Source organism: Anabrus simplex, chromosome 2 (assembly GCF_040414725.1).
Source record: "Anabrus simplex isolate iqAnaSimp1 chromosome 2, ASM4041472v1, whole genome shotgun sequence".
Lineage (NCBI taxonomy): Eukaryota > Metazoa > Arthropoda > Insecta > Orthoptera > Tettigoniidae > Anabrus > Anabrus simplex.
The window spans coordinates 1,224,616,828-1,224,638,803 of NC_090266.1; the positions used below are offsets into that span (position 1 = coordinate 1,224,616,828).

General features: G+C 44.0%; 1 protein-coding gene across 2 annotated transcripts in view; it reads right to left on the minus strand.

Annotated features, from left to right (window-relative positions):
• Window positions 1-701: 701 nt before the first annotated feature.
• LOC136864822 (plasminogen receptor (KT)) overlaps window positions 702-21,976 on the minus strand; it is a 239,865-nt gene continuing 218,590 nt past the window's right edge. For both annotated transcript variants that reach the window (XM_067142263.2, XM_067142264.2), the window contains exon 5: window positions 702-1,289. In XM_067142263.2, coding sequence (XP_066998364.1) covers window positions 1,150-1,289 — 140 coding nt within the window. In that variant the 3' untranslated portion in view covers window positions 702-1,149. The remainder of the gene's footprint in view (window positions 1,290-21,976) is intronic.

A 21,976-nucleotide genomic window follows, 5' to 3' on the forward strand; every position in this document is an offset into this window, starting at 1 on the left:
TAAGTGCCTCTAAGATTGGGACAGCTAGCAAACTAACTGTCCACCCTGGATCTCTCGTACGCTTGCCGAGTTAGACCGGGTAAATAGGGGGCAATATGAACACTGCAAAAGTTCTGGAATTGAATCAACGTACAATCTACATATTAGAAATTGTATACTACCACGTCTCCTATCCTGCCGGCCAACACTTGTGATGGTGAAAATTTCTCAACAGTTTAGTGGCAGGTCAGAGATGTTTAAAAAAATGCAAATGCAGACTTACTGGGTAGATACACATATGTTGCATACGCCTACTCTGATGATAGGGCACACGGCAGACTGGGGAGCTCTGGGTGATGGTAAGAATTGCTAACCAACGACTGCAAACTCCTCAACTTATCCCTCACTCTCTTCAGGTGAAAACACCTCTTTGAGGAACAGGTTTCTGCTTACAAGAATGGCACTCAGCTGAAGACACAAAGAAATTTTTTTAAAGTCGTCAGCTGCTGTCAATCTATCCAGAAAATAAAATACCGAGTGAGTTGGCTTTGCAGTTAGGGGTGTGCAGCATCGAACTTGCACTTGCGAGATGATGGGTTCAAACCCCACCATCAGCAGCAATGAATATGGTTTTCCAAGGTTTCCCATTTCCACACCAGGCTGTAACTCAATTACGGCCACAGCTGCTTCCTTCTCACTCCTAACCCTCGCCGTAAGACCTATTTGTGCTGGTGCGACATAAAGCAACTTGTAAAAATAAATAATATAATGATCAGTCTTATGTTGATATTTAACACTACTATCCAACATGGTCATAAAAGAAACATACCAAGTAATCAGAAATAAAAATACATATTATGACCGTGAATAATGTCTGAAAAAATCACTTAAAATAACCAGAAATCAAAACTGGCAGCAGCCAGAACTAACATATGCCACAGGCACGAGGTGCAGAGTAATCCTATTTTCTGTAATACTGTATTCCTCTACATATTTATCATCTAAGAAGTATACATCCACCCAAGGAACTGAGAGAGCTAAAAGTACACTTCTGTAATATGTATCTTAAAAATTCTTGTCACATACATTAACAATACTGTTAAAAAAAGTTGAAGTCAGTACATACAATTACAAACAGTAACATTTCAACAAGAAGAAGAAGAAATTCTTTTAAAGGGGTGGGACTGATGGGTGGAGCTTCTTCTTTTCATCATTATCAAGACGAGCCTGATCAATAGTGGAGGCTGTGGGTAATCCACATGGCAATTCTAGGACATCTGCTTCATACTGCATGATATTTTCGGCTTCAACTGAAGAAAGAAAGAAAGAAAGATTTCTTAATACACGCAATGAAAATATCAGGATTGCATTTATACTCAAAATTGAGCTGGAATGTTCACACACAACTGCATAAGAAATTGTCCCAAGTGATATTTTTATACCAAAAACTGAAGAAATGGTGTTAGCAAACCTCAAGTAATATTTACTTACTATGCTTTCTTTCATTCACATCTATAATATTGAACAAAAAATGTGCTGCAATTCCACATGGGCTCAGGATGTTTTTATATGGCAAAATAAAACAATCAGGTGCATATAGAGAATTTTGGAGGACTATTTTCTAGGAAATTAGAATAATGATTCTTGCCTCAATATACGTTACCAATAAACATAATGGACATCAAGAAAACCCTTAATTACCGATTAAGGAAGGAGATACATCAGCATAATACTAGAGGAAGAAATTATATACTTGTGCAGAGGTGCCAATCTTGAAGCGGGCAATCAAAAATCCCCCCCCCCCCCAACAAAAAAAGTTAAGAGTCAAATCGAAAGCATGCTCTTCTCCTCTCGAAAATGGCACATACATTGCCCTTGTCGACAGCAGTGTTCTAAGTATATCATATTACACAAAATTTTCAAATCATCAGTTAGTACAGTGACAAAAATTCTTCGCAGTTTACTGCAGGCCTGAATTCTGTCTCATTTCTTCTAACAACACCGAAAACTCCTCCTGTGGGAAAGTTACTGTGAGGTACACTTAATGCATTATTGCAAATACCGTACACTATAAATAGAGTAGAGCTTCTTCATTCACAATGAATTTCACAACGGGCACCAAAAGTGACAGGTGATTGAATAAGTTTACTTGCCAACTCACACGCATTGAAACGAGAAGCCTTAAGCAGTATGCTTGAATGAATTGAACGTCCAGTGTGCTGCGTGTAAGAAATGTCCAGCTAGTAGCTGGACTGTCCCTGGAGTCCACTGTGCTGTGTGTAAGGAATGTCGAGTGAGTATGTGGGCTGTGTTTGTGTCAATTACTGGACTGTTTCTGGAGTCCAGTGTGCTGTGTAATTAGACAGCAAATAGAGTGTGTGGGCATTCATGGTTGAATAGAATTGTGTGTGTATATATATTGTAACCAGAACACCTGTACTTAAACTGCAGCAGAGAGCAAGGGTCGACGCCAGGACGTGAACGGTCTATGCTAGGAACTACAGAGAGAAGAGTATTTGAATAATTTATTTTTATATATAAGCTTCTGGTTTATTCAAGTTAGACAAAGTACAGTGCACTCCTTATAATTTGCGGTAATTAATGCACGCACTTCCGCGAATTATCGAAAACCGCGAATTATCCACAGTCATTTTTAAGCCTGGTAAAAACAAATCCATAGGTTAAAATAATCAAATGTATTTTATGAGCAAGCAGAAAATAATTATAACACTTCACATTGTATTGTAAGACACACTAAAGAAAAATTACAAAATGCCATGTGGATTATGCCAACATTCGTATCTAACGAAAAAATAGGTCATCATTTTTTGTTTCTTAGACGACTGTTCATTTTTTCTAATTTTGGATCATACATTTCTCAAGAAATCAAGGTAATACTTTACATCCCGCAGCCCAACGTTTATAACATTATAGGGAAGTGAAAATAATGTAAATCTTATTTGGAATTCCTTTTAGAGGAGAGATGTGTTCATTGCCATGTCTAGGAACCCACCAGCCGGCCCCCTTTTTTTTTTTTCGGGGGGCCCCCGAAGCCCGCTCCCCCCGCGTGACCAACGACTCAATCTACATGGCCTCCGACATGCTATTATTTCTAAGAAGAAGAAAGAGATAGCAGGGAGGAGTGGGAAGTGATACAAGGAGTATCTGCCGGTTTCCGAGTCAGACTCGCTACCACGGCAAAGTTTGTATTGGTTGGATAGTGTTAAGGTATGGTATTGAAGGGTCAGGGAAAAACCACATAGGCAGAAAGAAGAAAGAGCCTACATGTAAAACCTGACATCTTTTGATAGCACATGCAAGGATGTGGGCTGGAAAAAGACCAGAGGTTGTGTTAGTTAGGAACAGGTAACATGCACAAAACATAAACCCATTCCTCGCCATTCCATCGCCTGGGGATCAGTCCGTCTGGGCACTGCTGGGACTAGCGCGGTCCTTGCCGGCTGCGGAGCCATGCGTCAAGTACCACTAGGGCCTGTCGCACGGCTCCACCTCCTTGGGGTACCTCGTACCCAGTCTCCGATCCCGGAGAATGAGGCCAAGCCCGCCGAGGCGGGGGCCTCCTGGAATGGGGTGGGTCATGGCGCCGGGCCTCCTTCCTCTCTGCCCGCGCCATGGCCCTGTAGACTGGGCAACTGCGGTGGGAGGCCGGGTGGCCCCCCGCGCAATTGGCGCACACCGGCGCCTCCTTAAGTGTTGCGCAGGCCGTGTAGTGGTGATCACCACCACAGCGGTTGCACTTCACTTGGAGTCCACAGCTAACTTGGCGGTGGCCCCACCTCAGACAGCGGAAACACTGCAAGAGCTGCTGAGGGGGACGTTGTACTCTCACCTGACTGCCGCTACCCGCTGAGGTCCTCTCCTGATTGGCTCCTCGGTTGACTGCTGTCCTGGGAGCAGTCTTGGGTTGCGGCTGGGCGGTCCTCTCCTGATGAGCCAGCGTCGCCTTCTGGTTCCTGGTGCGGCGTCGTCTTCTTCTTCCCCCGGGCTGCTTCTCGGCTGGGGGGGAGGCCTCGTCCTGGTGGCCCTCCTCCCGACCTGGTGACCCCGGGGTGACTGGTGGTTCCGCTGTGTTGCCATCTGCTTCTTCCTCCTGGGTGGCGGCGGCGGCGTCGGTCGGTGCTAACACTCGACTGCGTTCCCTGTCCTGTGGGGCGCACATCGAGGTCTGCATCTCGAACGACATGCTGGCTGGCAGGGCCTGGATGGCGGCCTCAGCACGCCAAGGGGCGTCCTTGTCCACTGCCGTGCTGCCATCCACCATAACTGGCGCTCTCCTGGTTTGCGCTCGGGTTACAGGCCCCTCCTGGTAGGCCTGCGTCTGCGACCACTTCGCCTTGGTAGGTGGGCGACGATCCTGGTTGGCGGCCTTGTTGGTCTGCGTGTACTTCGTAGAGTACAGCTTTCCAACTGGGGTCGCGTCGTCGCGGCGCTCGGGAGCGCCGCCGTCGTCCTCGGTCATTGGCTCCGTCTGCGTGGCTGCCTCCTGGTAGCCCGAGACGTCCAGGTGCTCCCTGAGTCCTGGTAGCCGGGCAACCTGGAACTGCTGGGACGCGCGCTCCTCGTAGACCCTGAAGCTGGCTGCGTCGTTAGGGCGAATGATGATCGCCCAGGTAGCAATCATAATGCCGATGATCGGCAGGAGTGGCTCTCCGATGAACTCCGCAGTCGCATTCAGGTTGTCGAATACGTGGAGCGTCCCCTGGTGGTCGTCCTCCCCCAGCCGGTTGAACACCACTAGCCCCGGGCGTTCATAGCTGGGGGGATCCATCGTGTCGATCGCGTCTAGTAGCTTGTCGACGGCTCCCTCGTAGTCGTAGTCGACCAGTCTCACTGGTAGGGTCGGCTTCTCCATCCTGGTCCTCCTGTAAGAAATCCTGAAACAGAAGAAAGAGCGAGCACTGAAAAGTGCTACAGCTCAGACAATGCTCTTTCGAAGATGTACCTACTAACAAGTACAGCTGCCTGACTAGTACTGGGAAAGTACAGAGCGCCTGGCAAGGAGAGAGAGAGCGAGCGGGAGGAACACGTCCTTCCACTACGGCTGTCGAACTCGTCCTTGATCACCAGCCGGCCCCGAGAAGTATATTTACTTTTATACCCTAATGAAGAGCAGTAGCCGCCATCGTCCATGGCTCAAGTAGTTTCTTGCATTCTCATTGGTCATGGTGAACGGAATGTGACGTCATTGCCATCAATGCTGATAAATACATTGAGTTACCAACCCCGGCTGAATAAAAGCACAAACAAAACAAAAAAAAAACATGTAAAATTACAATGTGGCTTTAACCGTCCGGACCAATGGTCTTGTCCAGGTCTTATCCTAACCGTCCGCACGGCAAGAACCAGTCCAGACCAATCGTGTTTCCACATGAAACTAGAGGCGTAGGGCCGCTTCGCGGCTTCTTACCGTCCAGACCAATGGTCTTGTCCACGGCAAGAATCCTAACCGTCCAGACCAATCGTGTTTCCACATGAAACTAGGGGCCTAAGGCCGCTTCGCGGCTTCTAACCGTCCATACCAATGGTCTTGTCCACGGCAAGAATCCTAACCGTCCAGACCAATCGTGTTTACACATGAAACTAGGGGACAGTTCAGCTTAAGCCACGAAGGAGAGCGGACGCATGAGTAGAGAGCTCGGGAGTGGAAGTAAGGTTGAGTGCTGAGTGCAGGAAGCTTGTGAGGAGTTTGACAACAATGATTGGAGTAGATCAATACAGGGCGGCTGTTGGAGGATGGCAGAGGAGAATCAAGAAAGAAGTAAAATCAGGTGGGTGTAAAGTGGATTTGGTAATCAAAGGAGAAGTAGTGTTAACAGCGGCGGTGGTTATAATGTTGCTACTGATTGGAGGTATAGAGCCGAACCCAGGCCCGACATCTAGTGGAAATGAGGGATGGGAAGACATAGAAGAATTCAAAAAATGGGTAAAAGAGACGGTGGTAGAAGTGTGCCCCTTTGAGCAAATTAAGAATATGATCCAAGAACAAACCAGGGAGTTTGGAAAAATGAAGTTATGGCTGCGAGAAATGACGGACGATATAACATCACAAGTGAGAAAGAACGACGAGGAAGTGGCAATATTAAGAGAAAGAATAGAACGACTGGAAGAGGAGACGTTGAAATTGAAAGCGGAAGTGAATGCCAATACATTGAATCGCAGGAAGAAGTGCTTATTTATTTATGGGGTGCCTGAGGAGGTGAGAGAAGACAAAGTACGTACAATTTACAAAGTAGTCGACTTAATACAGGGGAAATTGAAACTTAACTTTAGCGATGTGGACATAGATGACGTACAGAGAGTGGGAAGAACTAGGGGCAACAGGCCTATCAAAGTAGAACTGTTTTCTACGTTGATGGCTGATGCTGTGATAGGCAATGCGAGTAACATGCAGAGAGAAAAATATGGATCAAGAGAGACGTGGGATGGGAGGCTATTAGGAATGAGAAAATACTCAGAAAACACAAGATAAATCAAGGACTGAGAGCTTATATTAAAGGACAAGAGCTAGTGGTATCAGGCAGAAATTGGAAGAGGAACTGGTCTGTGAATAGACTGCTGGACTTAGAAATGAAGATTAAAAAAAGACGAAGAAAAAATGAGCAGTGCAACGAGAGGTGGGGAAGTGAGGAGAGATAACAGTAACAGTGTAATGTGTGAAGAGGGTCAAAGAGAGGCGCCAAGTGAAAATGTAACCATTAACAGTGAAGAAGTTCAGGAAGAGGCAACATGTGAAAGGGTGACCATAAGCAGTGAAGAAGAAAGGCAGGGGAGTGAAAGCAGTGAAGTGAGGAAGTGACGGGTAAAAAGGTGACGTCAGAGGCAACCGGAGGATGTCTCAATAGGAGCTGGGAAAGAGGCAAGGGCAGAAGATTAACGGAGATGATGGGAGCTGAAGGTGGAGGCAAAAGAACACAACAGAGTGAAGATGGTGATGAAGTGGCGGCCAAAAGAGGTGGCAAAGAAACAGGAAGGTATAGAAAACTGACAGACATGTGGGATTCAGGGAGAAATGAGAAGGGTGTAGTCACTAGAAGTAAAAAGAACAATAGTATAGGGAGTAGTGAAAATAAAGATTGTTAGATGTAAGAATGTAGTGTTGAGGAATGAGTGTTTGGTATTTGTAGGTGAAGATGAAGTGATATTTTGAAGGTTGTGATGGTGTATGAGTGTGTGGTATTTGTAGATGGAGATTTATTTGATGGTAGACGAGTGTGTGCTAGGGCTGAAATGTGGTGTTGGAAGTAGAGGCGGTATATGTTGAAATGTGGTGTTGGAAAGGTATGGAGAAGTGGTGGTGCACTCATGAGTAAGTTGTATTTAATGTGATGGTATATGAGTGGGTGGTATTTGTAGATGTTGAAATGTGGTGTTGGAAAAGTATGAAGATGTAGTAATGTAATCTGGCTATTTGTAAATTTTGGTTTGGTGGAAGATGGAGTTTTCGGTAGGTAATTAAGTGTGTTTATGGTTTGTTATGATGGGTAATAGGATGAGTATGAGTGTATGGTAAATTGAGTATGATAGATGAGTGTGTGCTAGAGATGAAAGGTGGTGTTGGAAATAGAGGTGGTACATGTTGAAATGTGGTGTTGGAAAGGTATGAGAAGTAGTGGTGCACTCATGAGTAAGTTGTAAATGAAGGTGGTTTGGTATTCAATGTGATATGAAATTTGGAGATGGAGAAGTGGTGGTACTTTTCAATGTAATGGCAGAATTTAAGTGTTGAGAGGGATGAGAATTGAGAATTGGTGTTTGTTTGTAAACTTTGGTTTGGTGGACGTGATGACAAATTTCAGGTGGAGCATGGCTTGGTATTTAAATCGATTAAGCATGGCTGACAAGGATAAACTTGCAACGTGAGCATACGTGAGCATGAATACGCAATGACAGAATGTAACGTAAGTCTGGACTCAGCAACCCAGAGTGGGTCAAGTAAAATAAGGTAGGAGGAATGGAATGTGCAAGGGTTTGCGTGTCTAGTTAAGAGAGGCATGAAGGTCTTTGACATTCTTAATACTGCTGATTTTATTTCAACTTTATTATGTCCTTTAATTATGTTTATTTAAACTTCACATTCTGGGAAGACAACAGGAATATTCAGCAAAGACGTTGGACGTAGCATGAAAGGGCCGAGGATGACTACCGTGGTGACCCTCACTTTGGGGTTACGTTTCCGGAGTATCTGAGGAGTTTCATGGCATGTCCATGGAGTACGTTTGATTTTTTTTCTTATTAATATTGTTTTGTTTGCTCATTTTTGTTCTCTGCGTGTTTTATTTTTCTTTTCTTTTTTCTGTAGAGTTTGAAAGAGTGAATTTTGGCATGGGCTGAGCATGTTATTTTTCTCATTTAAAGGATCAAATGGGTATTATTACTGTAGATCTAGAGAAAAAATAATAAAGTATCTATCTATCTATCTATCTATCTATCTATCTATCTATCTATCAATCTATCTATCTATCTATCTATCTATCTATCTATCTATCTATCTATCTATCTATCTATCTATCTATCTATCTATCTATCTATCTATCTATCTATCTATCTATGAAACTAGGGGCCTAAGGCCGCTTCGCGGCTTCTAACCGTCCAGACCAATGGTCTTGTCCACGACAAGAATCCTAACCGTCCAGACTAATCGTCTTGCCACCAGCTATCGAAGCACCTCACTCATTAGTTCCTCCGTACAGAGGTTGGCAGCTCTGAGCATAGCTTCACAACATCCTTCCCGAGAAGGCCGCGAGCGTGTAAACAAACGACAGTCGTTCCGCGCGCAGCTGAATGTAGTGATGGGCTGCGAATGGACTCGCGAAGACTCGAGTCTGGGATCGTAAAACTCGAGGTACTCGAGTCCGGACTCGAGGCCGAGGGCGCTGGCAGCGTTATCTGCGAGCCGTGTATGGAAACAACACGATGCTTAATATTTTAGGTAGGCCAAGGACAAGTATTGGGTCCGTTTCCAAATAATGCACAGTGATATAATGTACAAACTGATGTACATTATGCCGTATTTACATGAATGTGTAGGCCTACACAACAAAACCATATTGTAACGTAAACTAAGGAATGTGTGGACACAGGTGCTTACGAGCTACAGTCCGGCTCTATGGCTAAATGGTTAGCGTGCTGGCCTTTGGTCACAGGGGCCGCGGGTTCGATACGCGGCAGGGTAACGAATTTTAACCATCATTGGTTAATTCTGCCGACACGGGGGGTGGGTGTGTTGTCTTCATCATCATTTCATACTCATTATGACGAGCAGGGCGCTTACCGGTGTCAAATCGAAAGACCTGAATCTGGCGAGCCGAACATGTCCTCGGACACTCCCGGCACTAAAAGCCATACGCCATTTCATTTTACCGGCGCACAGTGTGAAACTGTAGAGATCAGGCAGGACAAACGTACATTTTCGACTAATCTATTTATATTATAAAGGGCATTATTGTACGCTCGTGACTATACAAAGAATACCTGACCGCAAAGCTTTTAAAGCTGTTTGTGGTATATCTGATCTCTACAATTGTGTGAACATTGCGCCCCTTACCGAACCTTGCGTCTCGCACTGTCAATTGTCTGCAGTGTGTTCAGATGAATCTACCTAACTAGCGACTCTGTTAAGATATTTTTAATGTGAAATAGGGATGGCCCGCCTCTGTGGTGTAGTTGTTAGCATGAGTAGCTGCCACCCCCGGAGATCCGGGTTCGATTCTCGGCTGTGCCACGAAATTTGAAAAGTGGTACGAGGGCTGGAACGGGGTCCACTCAGCCTCGGGAGGTCAACTGAGTAGAGGTGGGTTCGATTCCCACCTCAGCCATCCTGGAAGTGGTTTTCTGTGGTTTCCCCACTTCTCCTCCAGGCAAATGCCTGGATGGTACCTAACTTAAGGCCACGGCCGATTCCTTCCCTCTTCCTTGCCTATCCCTTCCAATCTTCCCATCCCCCGCCAAGGCCCCTGTTCAGCATAGCAGGTGAGGCCGCCTGGGCGAGGTACTGGTCATCCTCCCCAGTTGTATCCCCCGAACCAGAGTCTGAAGCTCCAGGACACTGCCCTTGAAGCGGTAGAGGTGGGATCCCTCGCTGAGTCCGAGGAAAAACCGAACCTGGAGGATAAGCAGATTAAGAAAGAAAGATAACAATCTAGCTGTATCCCTATCTCTTCTTCTTCTTCTTCTTAATCTGCTTACCCTCCAGGGTTGGTTTCTCCCTCGGATTCAGCCAGGGATCCCACCTCTACCGCCTCAAGGGCAGTGTCCTGGAACGTGAGACAATCGGTCGGGGGATACAACTGGGGAGAATGACCAGTACCTTGCCCAGGCGGCCTCACCTGCTATGCTGAACAAGGGCCTTGGTGGGGGATGGGAAGATTGGGAGGGATAGACAAGGAAAAGGGAAGGAAGCCTACAATGAATAGTTAAATCATGTTCCTAATCTTCACTCCGTATCTCAGGTTACCAAAGGCTAACCTACTGGGCGATATAATGCAAATATGCAAACTCATATCCTCATCCCGAGGTGGTGCAGCTCCTTTCGGGAGAACCCCCATTGCAGGTGAGCTGCATGTACCATTTCAATCACATACCAGCCTTCCGGACATTCTAAAATTTCTGGTGGTACCGGGAATCGAACCCAGGCTTCCAAGGACAGAAGTTAGTAACACTACCCGCTACGCTACAGAGGTGCTGTAATGAACGCGCCCAACTAAATATAGACGAAGGGAGAAAAGGAAGAACATTGTGTGACAAACTAAACGAATGGCATTTCGAAACAAATAAGTTACGGTCATACACTCGCGTGTATCACGTTATGGTCATCATTTACGTAGCTGTTGTAATGACTGGGGCATTTCTTCCGACTGCTCGGCAGCAGGTCGCAGTTATGGATCGTGACGTCACAGTGGAGACTCGAGTACTTCGCACGGGTTACTCGGCGAGGCTTCGACTCGCCAGACTCGATTCTCGCGAGTCCAAGCGTCACTCGCGCACATCACTAGCTGAATGTAGCGAGTGCTGGGCTGCGAGAAGTAAAGCATTGATGAAATCAATATCTGAAAATGAAAATTCATCTCTATTTTCTATTTAAGAGATAATTGTGTCTATAGAGACACTAGCTTGGCTGTGGGAAACTTCGAAGTTTCCGTTGCATCACTCCCGCACTCGATCTCCGTCTTCCTCACCAACCGTCAAATTCCGTACAATATCCTCCTCACTTTCATGTCTGAAACCATAATGGTCCTTATCGACGTCTAACCACTCAATAATGTCACTTTCTTCTGCATCCTGGCATTTATCCAGGTTTTTCAGTAATGAGACTACCGGTACATTGCCTGTTCGAAATATCGCCATTGAAGCCGGCATATGCTTGCTCTTCACCTAAAACAGATTTCCATGCTCGTGGGAGCATGGTAGCGGTAATTGTGTCTCATGACTTATTGACTGCATGAGGAGCATCCAACAAACTGAAGTCCTTCCAAAATGTTGGAATATCGATGCCTTCCTCAACCAATTGCTGTAACAGAGAATAGACCTGTAGTTCTTCTTTAAAGCAGCAATAACGCCTTGGTCCATAGAATGGAGAATAGAAGTTACATTAGGGGGAATGTATTTTACGTAAATAACACCTTCTTTAAGTTCACTTTCGTGTGGATGAGAAGGGGCATTGTCAATCAAGAGCACTGCTTTGATTGGCAGTGACTGCTTAATTAGGTATACCGTCACTTGTTTCACAAAATGATTGTTAAACCAGTCCTTAAATATCTGTATGTCCATCCACGCTGCCTTTTGATGGCAGTACTACAAAGGTACATTCTCTCGTTTAAAATAACGGGGTTTTCTGGATTTCCCTCTCGCTAATAATTTTAATTTATGATCACTACTTGCGTTAGCACACGCCATAATGGTTATTCTTTCCTTGATGTTTTGCGGCCTGGGGCTTGCTGTTCTTGTTTGGGACGGCAAACATTTCCAATACAACCCTGTTTCGTCTGCATTGTAAAGTTGTCTAAGGTCAATGATTGAAATTCCTGTGCGAACTTTTCAGCAGCACCCGCGTCTGCGCTGAGACACTCTCCGTGAATAACAATGCCTCGTTCCGTAGCGTTTCTTAAACAGCGTAAGCCAGGCAGAAGATGATTTAAATTAAAATAGCCTTCTAAGCCAAGAGCATCGTGAGAATGTTTTGCTTGCTCAGCACACATTGGGCCGGACACAGGAATACCTTCCGTTCGTTTTTGAATAAACCACCGTATCAGAGCTTCGTCTAGATTTGCATAGTCCGATGTTCTTATTGATTTCCGGGATGATGAACGATCACAATTAGCAGAAAATTTTATGAGGGTTTCCTTTTGCTTCTTCATGTCTCTCACTGTTGTTTCACCCACACCAAACTCGCAGGCTAAATTTGATGACGCCTCGCCTTTCTCCAGTCTTTCTATAATCTTCAGTTTTTCACTGACGGTTAACCTTTGATATTTCATTTTTCGACCACTCATACTGAAAACTCTTACTACTGACTTATTCGAAAGTTCGAAACTCAATACAGAAAGTATCAGCAGAGCAAAATGTACTCGGAGAGAACAACTCCTTACAGAGGTCGTATTGCTGGGTACAACTTACCATGAAGCTTATGGAGTGGCCACATATGTCCGTAATGACATCAAAGAAGCTGAGCTACTCTCTCAAAGCACAGAAGAAAACAAGAGCAGTGCTGCGCAGGGCTTGTCCTAATGTGGAGCGTGTTACTCAGCGACGGACAAGGGACTCACATTGTTAGGCCGAAGGTGTCCGGAATTGACGCACCTGCGGCTGCTCTGCGGTTACCAACACTGCACTGTACCAATTTGCAACATCGTGATCTCACAGGTGAGTCATCTTATACAACATATATACATACATACATACATTATCATTATAGACTGTTATGCCTTGATTTGCAACTAGTGTTGTGGCCTCATTTAGTTCTATACCTCTCATCTTTACATCATTAGAAACCGAGTCTAACCATCGTAGTCTTGGTCTACCTCTACTTCTCTTACCCTCCATAACAGAGTCCATTATTCTCCTAGGTAACCTATTCTCCTCCATTCGCCTCACATGACCCCACCACCGAAGCCGGTTTATGTGTATAGCTTCATCCATCGAGTTCATTCCTAAATTAGCCTTTATCTTCTCATTCCGAGTACCCTTCTGCCAATGTTCCCACCTGTTTGTACCAGCAATCATTCTGGCTACTTTCATGACTGTTACTTCTAACTTATGAATGAGATATCCTGAGTCCACCCAGCTTTCGCTCCCGTAAAGCAAAGTTGGTCTGTAAACAGACCGATGTAAAGATAGTTTCGTCTGGGAGCTGACTTCCTTCTTACAGAATACTACTGATCGCAACTGCGAGCTCACTGCATTAGCTTTACTACACCTTGATTCAATCTCACTTACTATATTACCATCCTGGGAGAACACACAACCTAAATACTTGAAATTATCGACCTGTTCTAGCTTTGTATCACCAATCTGACATTCAATTCCGTTGAATTTCTTACCTACTGACATCAATTTAGTCTTCGAAAGGCTAATTTTCATACCATACTCATTGCACCTATTTTCAAGTTCCAAGATATTAAACTGCAGGCTTTCGGCCCAGTCTGCCATTAAGACCAAGTCGTCAGCATAGGCCAAACTGCTTACTACATTTCCACCTAACTGAATCCCCCACCCCTGTCATTTTATACCTTTCAGCAGATGATCCATGTAAACTACGAACAGCAAAGGTGAAAGATTACAGCCTTGTCTAACTCCTGTAAGTACTCTGAACCAAGAACTCATTCTACCATCAATTCTCACTGAAGCCCAGTTGTCAACATAAATGCCTTTGATTGCTTTTAATAATCTGCCTTTAATTCCATAGTCCCCCAGTATGGCGAACATCTTTTCCCTCGGTACCCTGTCATATGCTTTCTCTAGATCTACGAAACATAAACACAACTGCCTATTCCTCTCGTACCATTTTTCAGTTACCTGGCGCATACTAAAAATCTGATCCTGACAGCCTCGCTGTGGTCTGAAACCACACTGGTTTTCATCCAACTTCCTCTCAACGACTGATCGCACCCTCCCTTCCAAGATGCCAGTGAATACTTTGCCTGGTATACTAATCAATGAGATACCTCGATAGTTGTTTCAATCCTTCCTGTTCCCTTGCTTATAGATAGGTGAAATTACTGCTTTTGTCCAATCTGAAGGTACCTTACCAACACTCCACGCTAGTTTTACTACTCCATGAAGCCATTTCATCCCTGCCTTCCCACTATACTTCACCATTTCAGGTCTAATTTCATCTATTCCTGCTGCCTTATGAGAATGGAGTTTATTTACTATCCTTTGCACTTCCTCCAGCATAATTTCACCAACATCATTTTCCTCTTCCCCATGAGCTTGGCTGTTTGCAACACCACCATGATGATTTCCTTTTACATTGAGAAGATGTTCAAAATATTCCCTCCACCTCTCCAGTGATTCCCTGGGATCTATTATGAGTTCACCTGAATTACTCAAAACACTGTTCGTTTCCCTTTTCCCTCCCTTCCTAAGATTCTTTATTACTGTCCAGAAAGGTTTCCCTGCTGCTTGACCTAGCCTTTCCAGGTTATTACCAAAATCTTCCCATGACTTCTTATTGGATTCAACCACTATTTGTTTCGCTCTGTTTCTTTCATCTACATACAATTCCCTGTCTGCCTCGGCCCTTGTTTGGAGCCATTTCTGATAAGCCTTCTTTTTACGTTTACAAGCTGCTCTCACTTCATCATTCCACCAAGATGTTCGCCTTTTCCCATCTTAACACACAGTTGTTCCTAGACATTCCCTTGCTGTTTCTAGTACAGCATCCCTGTATGCCACCCATTCACTTTCCATATCCTGAACCTGCTTACTGTCTACTGTTCGAAACTTCTCCCTAATCATATCCATGTACTTCTGTCTAATTTCCTCATCCTGGAGCTTTTCTACCCTTATTCGTTTGCAGACAGATTTCACTTTCTCTATCCTAGGCCTAGAGATACTTAGTTCACTACAGATCAGATAGTGGTCTGTATCATCGAAAAATCCGCGAAATACTCGTACATTCCTAACAGATTTCCTGAATTCGAAGCCTGTTAAGATATAGTCTATTATGGATCTGGTATCCCTAGCCTCCCATGTGTAGCGGTGAATAGCCTTATGCTTGAAGAATGTATTCGTAACAGCTAAACCCATACTAGCACAGAAGTCCAGCAAACGCTTCCCATTCCCATTAGCTTCCATATCTTCCCCACAAATCACCCTTTCGTATACTTCAGTTCTATTCCCAACTCTCGCATTGAAATCGCCCATTAGCACTATTCTATCCTTGCTGTTGACCCTGACCACGATGTCACTCAATGCTTCATAAAACTTGTCAACTTCATCCTCATCTGCACCCTCACATGGTGAATACACGGACACAATTCTTGTCCTAATTCCTCCCACTGACAAATCTACCCACATCATTCGCTCATTTACGTGTCTAACAGAAACTATGTTGCGTGCAATGGTATTCCTGATAAAGAGCCCTACCCCAGACTCTGCCCTTCCCTTTCTAACACCCGTCAAGTACACTTTATAATCTCCTATCTCTTCCTCATTATCTCCCCTTACCCGAATATCACTTACTCCTAGCACATCCAGATGCATCCTCTTTGCTGACTCAGCCAGTTCTACCTTCTTTCTTCCATAAGCCTCATTAATATTGATAGCTCCCCATCGAGTTCCATTTCGTTCGCCAAGTTGTTTCCAAGGAGTCCCTCGCCTGTCAAATGGGAGTGGGACTCCATTACTCCCATAGGTCCGAGGCTTGCTTAAAGTGTTCTGAGCTCGGTAAATTCATGAATCAGGATGCTGCCCTACTTGCACATAGTCCAAGAGAGGATCTCTCCTCTAACGGGTTATGGACCACCGGTGAATTGTATAGTCTTAGCCGCCTGAGCACAAGGAGGGCCACGACTCAGAATATGTCCGAGATGCCCACTCCCATTAAATAGCAACTGGTATCCCGACTCGCAGGACCACTTACTAGGCCACTCAGCCGTTGCCCATGGTTCACGAACTAGGACGTGACTACAGTAACCCACAAACATGAACCTTGTGTTTTTTTATTTGGCATGTAAAAATGCACCATCTCTTTATTAAAGTAGGCTTTCACGGTCGGTGTTAAGATAGTAAAAATCTTCCGGGCTATTATGCCGCTGGCCAGCGGGATACAGGAGAGGGTATCTACACGACGCCACAGAAGATGACTACCGCAGCAGTAGTCGAAACGTCTGGAAGAAGCGAGAGGAGTGGACCACGGCACCATCTCTGTTTCACCTTTCGGTGTACCACGAGCTATTTATATAGTATTTATTTTATTCTTGAATCTTACGAAAGACTGTTGTGATCAAATGCTGATTGTGTTGATGTGATGTTTAAGTACGCGAAGCATGGGGAGAGTTTGTAGTGCTGTAGGAAATTCCCTTGCAAACGGGGGACAATCTGTCACAAAACGGAGAGCCGTTTGTCTTGATTCATCTGGTCAGTCGCAGAGTGGTGAAGTTATTATACAGAATGTCCCAGGAGGCTTCAAATGGGCATAAGAGACATTTGATGTGCATTTGTTTTCAGTCAGGTGGCATGCACGTATGTGTGTAACCCACCCAACCTCTTTGACATTTTATTCTAGCCCAAGCTATCTCGTTGCTTTCAATCTCTTTGTGGGGGATGTGTTTCTGCCATTAAACTAGCCCGTTGCACGCAGTTGTCCATGGTGCGTTGTCAGTGAAGTAGTGCGAGGGAATGAAAATGTATTAGAGAGAAGCAGCATTAGAAGCATTGATTTGTACACGCGCTGGCTAAAATGCCACATCTACACGCATGAATAATATCCAGATATGATGGATGTTTACGGCTTCTGCGATGTTGCTGTCGAGGAATCCCGTCGGCGCTTTCCGACACGTCGAATTCATGATCGTGGAATGTTTACCGGAGTTTTGAGCACATTACGTGAAACAGGTATTCTTCCAACTTCCCATTTTAGTGGTTCAGCAACCTGTGCAGGTACATCAACACATTGTTGAAATGGTGTAACGTGATCCTGCCACCAGCACATGGCGACTTTCTGCGCGTATCAACACGCGTATGGTGAACATTACATGCGGAAATCTTGTACCCATTTCAAAAGGTCAAAGAGGTTGTGTGGGTACGACACATGCGTGCGCGCCGGTTGCCCAAAACAAGTGTACGTCGGATGTGTTCTGTCTCGAAAACCATTCGTAACAGGACATAAGTCATTATGAAGTTTTTTGTTTCAAATGACCGCTCCTGTCATATCCGCTTTCAAGTGGTCATAATATAGAATACAGTCAGTAAGTATAGCTATTTTATGTAAAAAATATTAAACTGAAGCTAAACAAGGACATCGGAGGAATGAAAGAGTGGACTATCTAGCCAAAACTGCGGCTATTTACCTAGATACTATCTCCTATAGTTCATCACTTCCACTGACAAGATGCAGTAAGTTACTGGAACATTATTGCACCAAAGTGTGGAATGCAATGTACAACAAAGAGCACAATGCTTGTTCACACTAAATTACTAAAGACTTTCTGTATCTCTCGGGCGTATTGCGATTCCATTGCTGCTTTAGATCATACATCCAAAGAATGAATGCATGGTGTTCCCGAAGGAATTGTTAATACGAGGGTCGAGTCATAAGTCATGGCAATAATTTTTTTCTCGCGAACAGGAGAGAGCACGGAAAATCTAAGATATGCATTTGGAAACGTACAGTATGTACTTGCGTATGATGCCCCTGCGAACCATGTGACCTTGCCGCGGTGGGGAGGCTTGCGTGTCCCAATGAAGCAGATAGCCGAGCCGCAGGTGCAACCATATCGGATGGGTATCTGTTGAGAGACCAGACTAACGAATGGTTCATCGAAAGGGGGGTAGCAGTCTTTCGGAAGTTGCAAGGGCGGCAGTCTAGATGATTGACTGATACGGCCTTGTAATAATACTCAACATGGCTTAGCTGTGTTGATACTGCTACACGGCTGAAAGCAACGAAACTACAGCCGTAACTACCTCCCGAGGACATGCAGCTATCTCTGTATGAATGATGTACTGATGATGGCTTCCTCCCGGGTAAAATATTCCGGATGTAAACTAGTCCCCAATTCGGACCTCCGGTTGGGGACTACACGAGAGGTGGCGATCATCAGGAAGAAGGATACTGACATTTTGCGAGTCGGAGCGTTGAATGTTAGAAGTTTGAATCGTTGTGGTAGATTAGAGAATCGGAAAAGGGAGATGGATAGACTAAAGTTAGATGTAGTTGGTATAAGTAAATTCCGTTGGCAGGAAGAACAGGATTCTTGGTCAGGCGACTACCCATTTATAAACATAAAATCAAACAGAGGAAATGCAGGAGTTGGTTTAATAATGAATAAGAAAATAGGGCAGCGGGTAAGCTACTACGACCAGCATAGTGAAAGAATGATTGTCGTCAAGATAGACACCAAACCAATGCCCACCACAATAGTGCAGGTTTATATGCCTACTAGCTCGGCGGATGATGAGGAAATCGAAAGAACATATGAAGAGATAGAAGATTTAATACAATATGTGAAAGGTGACGAGAATCTAACTGTGATGGGAGAATGGAATGCAGTGGTAGGCCAAGGAAGAGAATGTAATGCAGTAGGATAATTCGGGTTGGGACAAAGGAACGAAAGAGGAACTCGGCTGGTTGAATTCTGCACTGATTATAATTTAGTCCTTACCAATACTTGGTTCAAACACCACAAACGGCAGCTTTATACGTGGATGAGACCTGGAGGCACTGGAAGGTATAAAACAGACTTCATTATGATTAGGCAGAGATTCAGAAACCAGGTGTTGGATTCCAAAACTTTCTCAGGAGGAGACGTGGACTCTGACCACAACTTGTTGGTCATGAAATGCCATCTGAAGCTGAAGAAATTGAAGAAAGGAAAGAATGAAAAAAGATGGGATCTAGACAAGTTGAAAGAAAAGAGTGTGAGGGATTGTTTCAACGAACATGTTGCAAAAGGACTCAATGAAAAGGCTGAAGGAAACACAATAGAGGAAGAGTGGATAGTCATGAAAAATGAAGTCAGCATGGCTGCTGAAGAAATGTTAGGAAGGAAGGAAAAAACAACTAAGAATCAGTGGATAACTCAGGAGATACTGGACCTGATTGATGAACGACGAAAATACAAGAAAGCTATAAATGAAAAGGGCAGAAGAGAATACAGGTGATTAAAGAATGAAGTGGATAGAAAGTGCAAGGTAGATAAGGAAGACTGGATGAAGGAGAAGTGCAAGGATGTCGAAGGTTGTATGGTCCTAGGAAAGGTAGATGCTGCATACAGGAAAATCAAGGAAACCTTTGGAGAAAGGAAATCTAGGTGTATGAATATTAAGAGCTCCGATGGAAAGCCACTTCTAGGGAAAGAAGACAAAGCAGACAGATGGCGGGAACATATCCAACAGCTGTATCAAGGTGAAGATGTAGATAATTTGGATCTGGAACAAGAAGAGGCTGTTGATGCTGATGAAATAGGAGACCCAATTTTGAGGTCAGAGTTTGACAGAGCTGTGAGAGACCTAAAGAGGAACAAGGCACCTGGAATTGATGACATTCCCTCTGAATTACTGACTGCCTTAGGAGAAACCAGCATGGCAAGGTTATTGCATTTAGTGTGTAAGATGTTTGAGACAGGAGAAGTCGCATCCGATTTTCGGCAGAATGTTGTTATACCTATTCCAAAGAAAGCCTGTGCTGACAGGTGAGAAAAGTATCGCACCATTAGTTTAGTATTCATGCCTGCAAAATTTTAACACGTATTCTTTACGGAAGAATAGAAAAACAATTTGAAGCCGAGTTGGGAGAAGATCAATTTGGCTTCAGAAGAAATGTAGGAACACGTGAAGCATTCCTGACGTTACGTCTGATCTTAGAGGATCGAATCAAGAAGGACAAGCCCACGTACATGGCATTCGTAGATCTAGAAATGGCATTCAATATGTTGATTGGACCAAGCTATTTAATATTCTGAAGGTGACTGGGATCAGATACCGAGAACAAAGAATTATCTACAACAATTATAAAAATCAGTCTGCAGTGATAAGAATCGAGGGCTTTGAAAAAAAAGCAGAAATCTAGAAAGGAGTGAGGCAAGGCTGCAGTTTGTCCCCCCTCCTTTTCAATGTTTACATAGAACAGGCAGTAAAGGAAATCAAAGAGGAATTTGGAATGGGAATCACAATCCAAGGAGAGGAAATCAAAACCTTGAGATTTACCGATGATATTGTTATATTATCTGAGACTGCAGAAGATCTCGAGAAGCTGCTGAACGGTATCGACGAAGTCTTGGGTAAGTAGTACAAGACGAAAATAAATAAGTCCAAAACAATTGCAGTCGAACGAAAGCAGGTGATGGAGGAAATATTAAATTAGGAAATGAAGTCTTAAATGAAGTAGTAAAATAACTAACGATGGCAGAAGTAAGGACATAAAATGCAGATTACCACAAGCAAGGAAGAGCTTTCTTAAGAAAAGAAATTTGCTCACTTCAAACATTAATATAGGTATTAGATGTTTTTGAAGACTTTCGTGTGGAGCGTGGCATTGTATGGAAGTGAAACATGGACGATAACTAGCTTAGAAAGAAAGAGAATAGAAGCTTTTGAAATGTGGTGTTACAGAAGAATGCTGAAGATGAGATGGATAGATCTAATCTCAAATGAAGAGATACTGAATCGAATTGGCGAGAAGAGATCGATTTGGCTAAATTTGACGAGAAGAAGAGATAGAATGATAGGCCACATCTTAAGACACCCAGGACTTGATCAGTTGGTTTTTGAAGGAAGTGTAGGTGGTAAGAAGGGTAGGGGTAGACCAAGGTATGAATATGACAAGCAGATTAGAGCAGATGTAGTTGTTACGTAGAAATGAAAATGTTAGCACAAGACAGGGTGGCGTGGAGAGCTGCATCAAACCAGTCTATGGATTGATGACTCAAACAACTACATGTTTTATAGAAATAACACCAGTAGTAATAATGTACAGTACTGTCATTTACTTCTTTCAGTAAACCAGAATTGTACACGCGACACAACTATCCCCGGTAGTACAATTCTCGATTAAAATGAGGGGAATGGCAAATAATGTTGAACAATTTCGCATCACTTTTTATAAACGAAGACTAAATATCCTTTACGGTTGATAGGGCATATCGGTGGGACTTCAGATTACGTTCTCGTCATTATCACCATCAATATCTGTTTTCTCTTCTTGAAGGTGGTGGGTGACTAACTCTTCGCCGCCTCTGTCTGAACTTCTAGTTCAACGGCCACGTAGTCTTCTGCAGTGACATTAACATAATTACACCGTTCAAGAGTTTGCTGTAGCACATCAGTATTTTAGTTTATTATGGTTTATTCGTCAGGGTGAGACAAACCTGGTTTTGCGAAAGCCCGGACGTATCATACTTGGCGGCACTTCTTTCACTGCTTCTGCGATCCAAATTACAACATCAAGCACAGAGACAGACATTTCCTGGCCGAATGCTATCTCTACCATCTTAGATCCATTCAGAATACACATGTACTGAAATGGGTTACGAAGGACATTTACAGGTTTTTTTCTGTTATAGTAGCCAATTTCCGCCAGACAGGTTGCACTAAATACAGGTAAACTTACATGAATATTAAACCATAATTCACTGGTCCGGGAAAAGTTTCCGATATGGACTTTTTCCAGTCCATGTAAGGGTTCTACTCAAGGCAAGTTTTACGGTACAAACAACTGTCTAGCTCATCATGAACATGCTCAGTGACAGACTCTTCCAAGTAATCATGGAAACACAAATAAGCAAACAAAGGATAATAATAATAGTAGTACCATTAT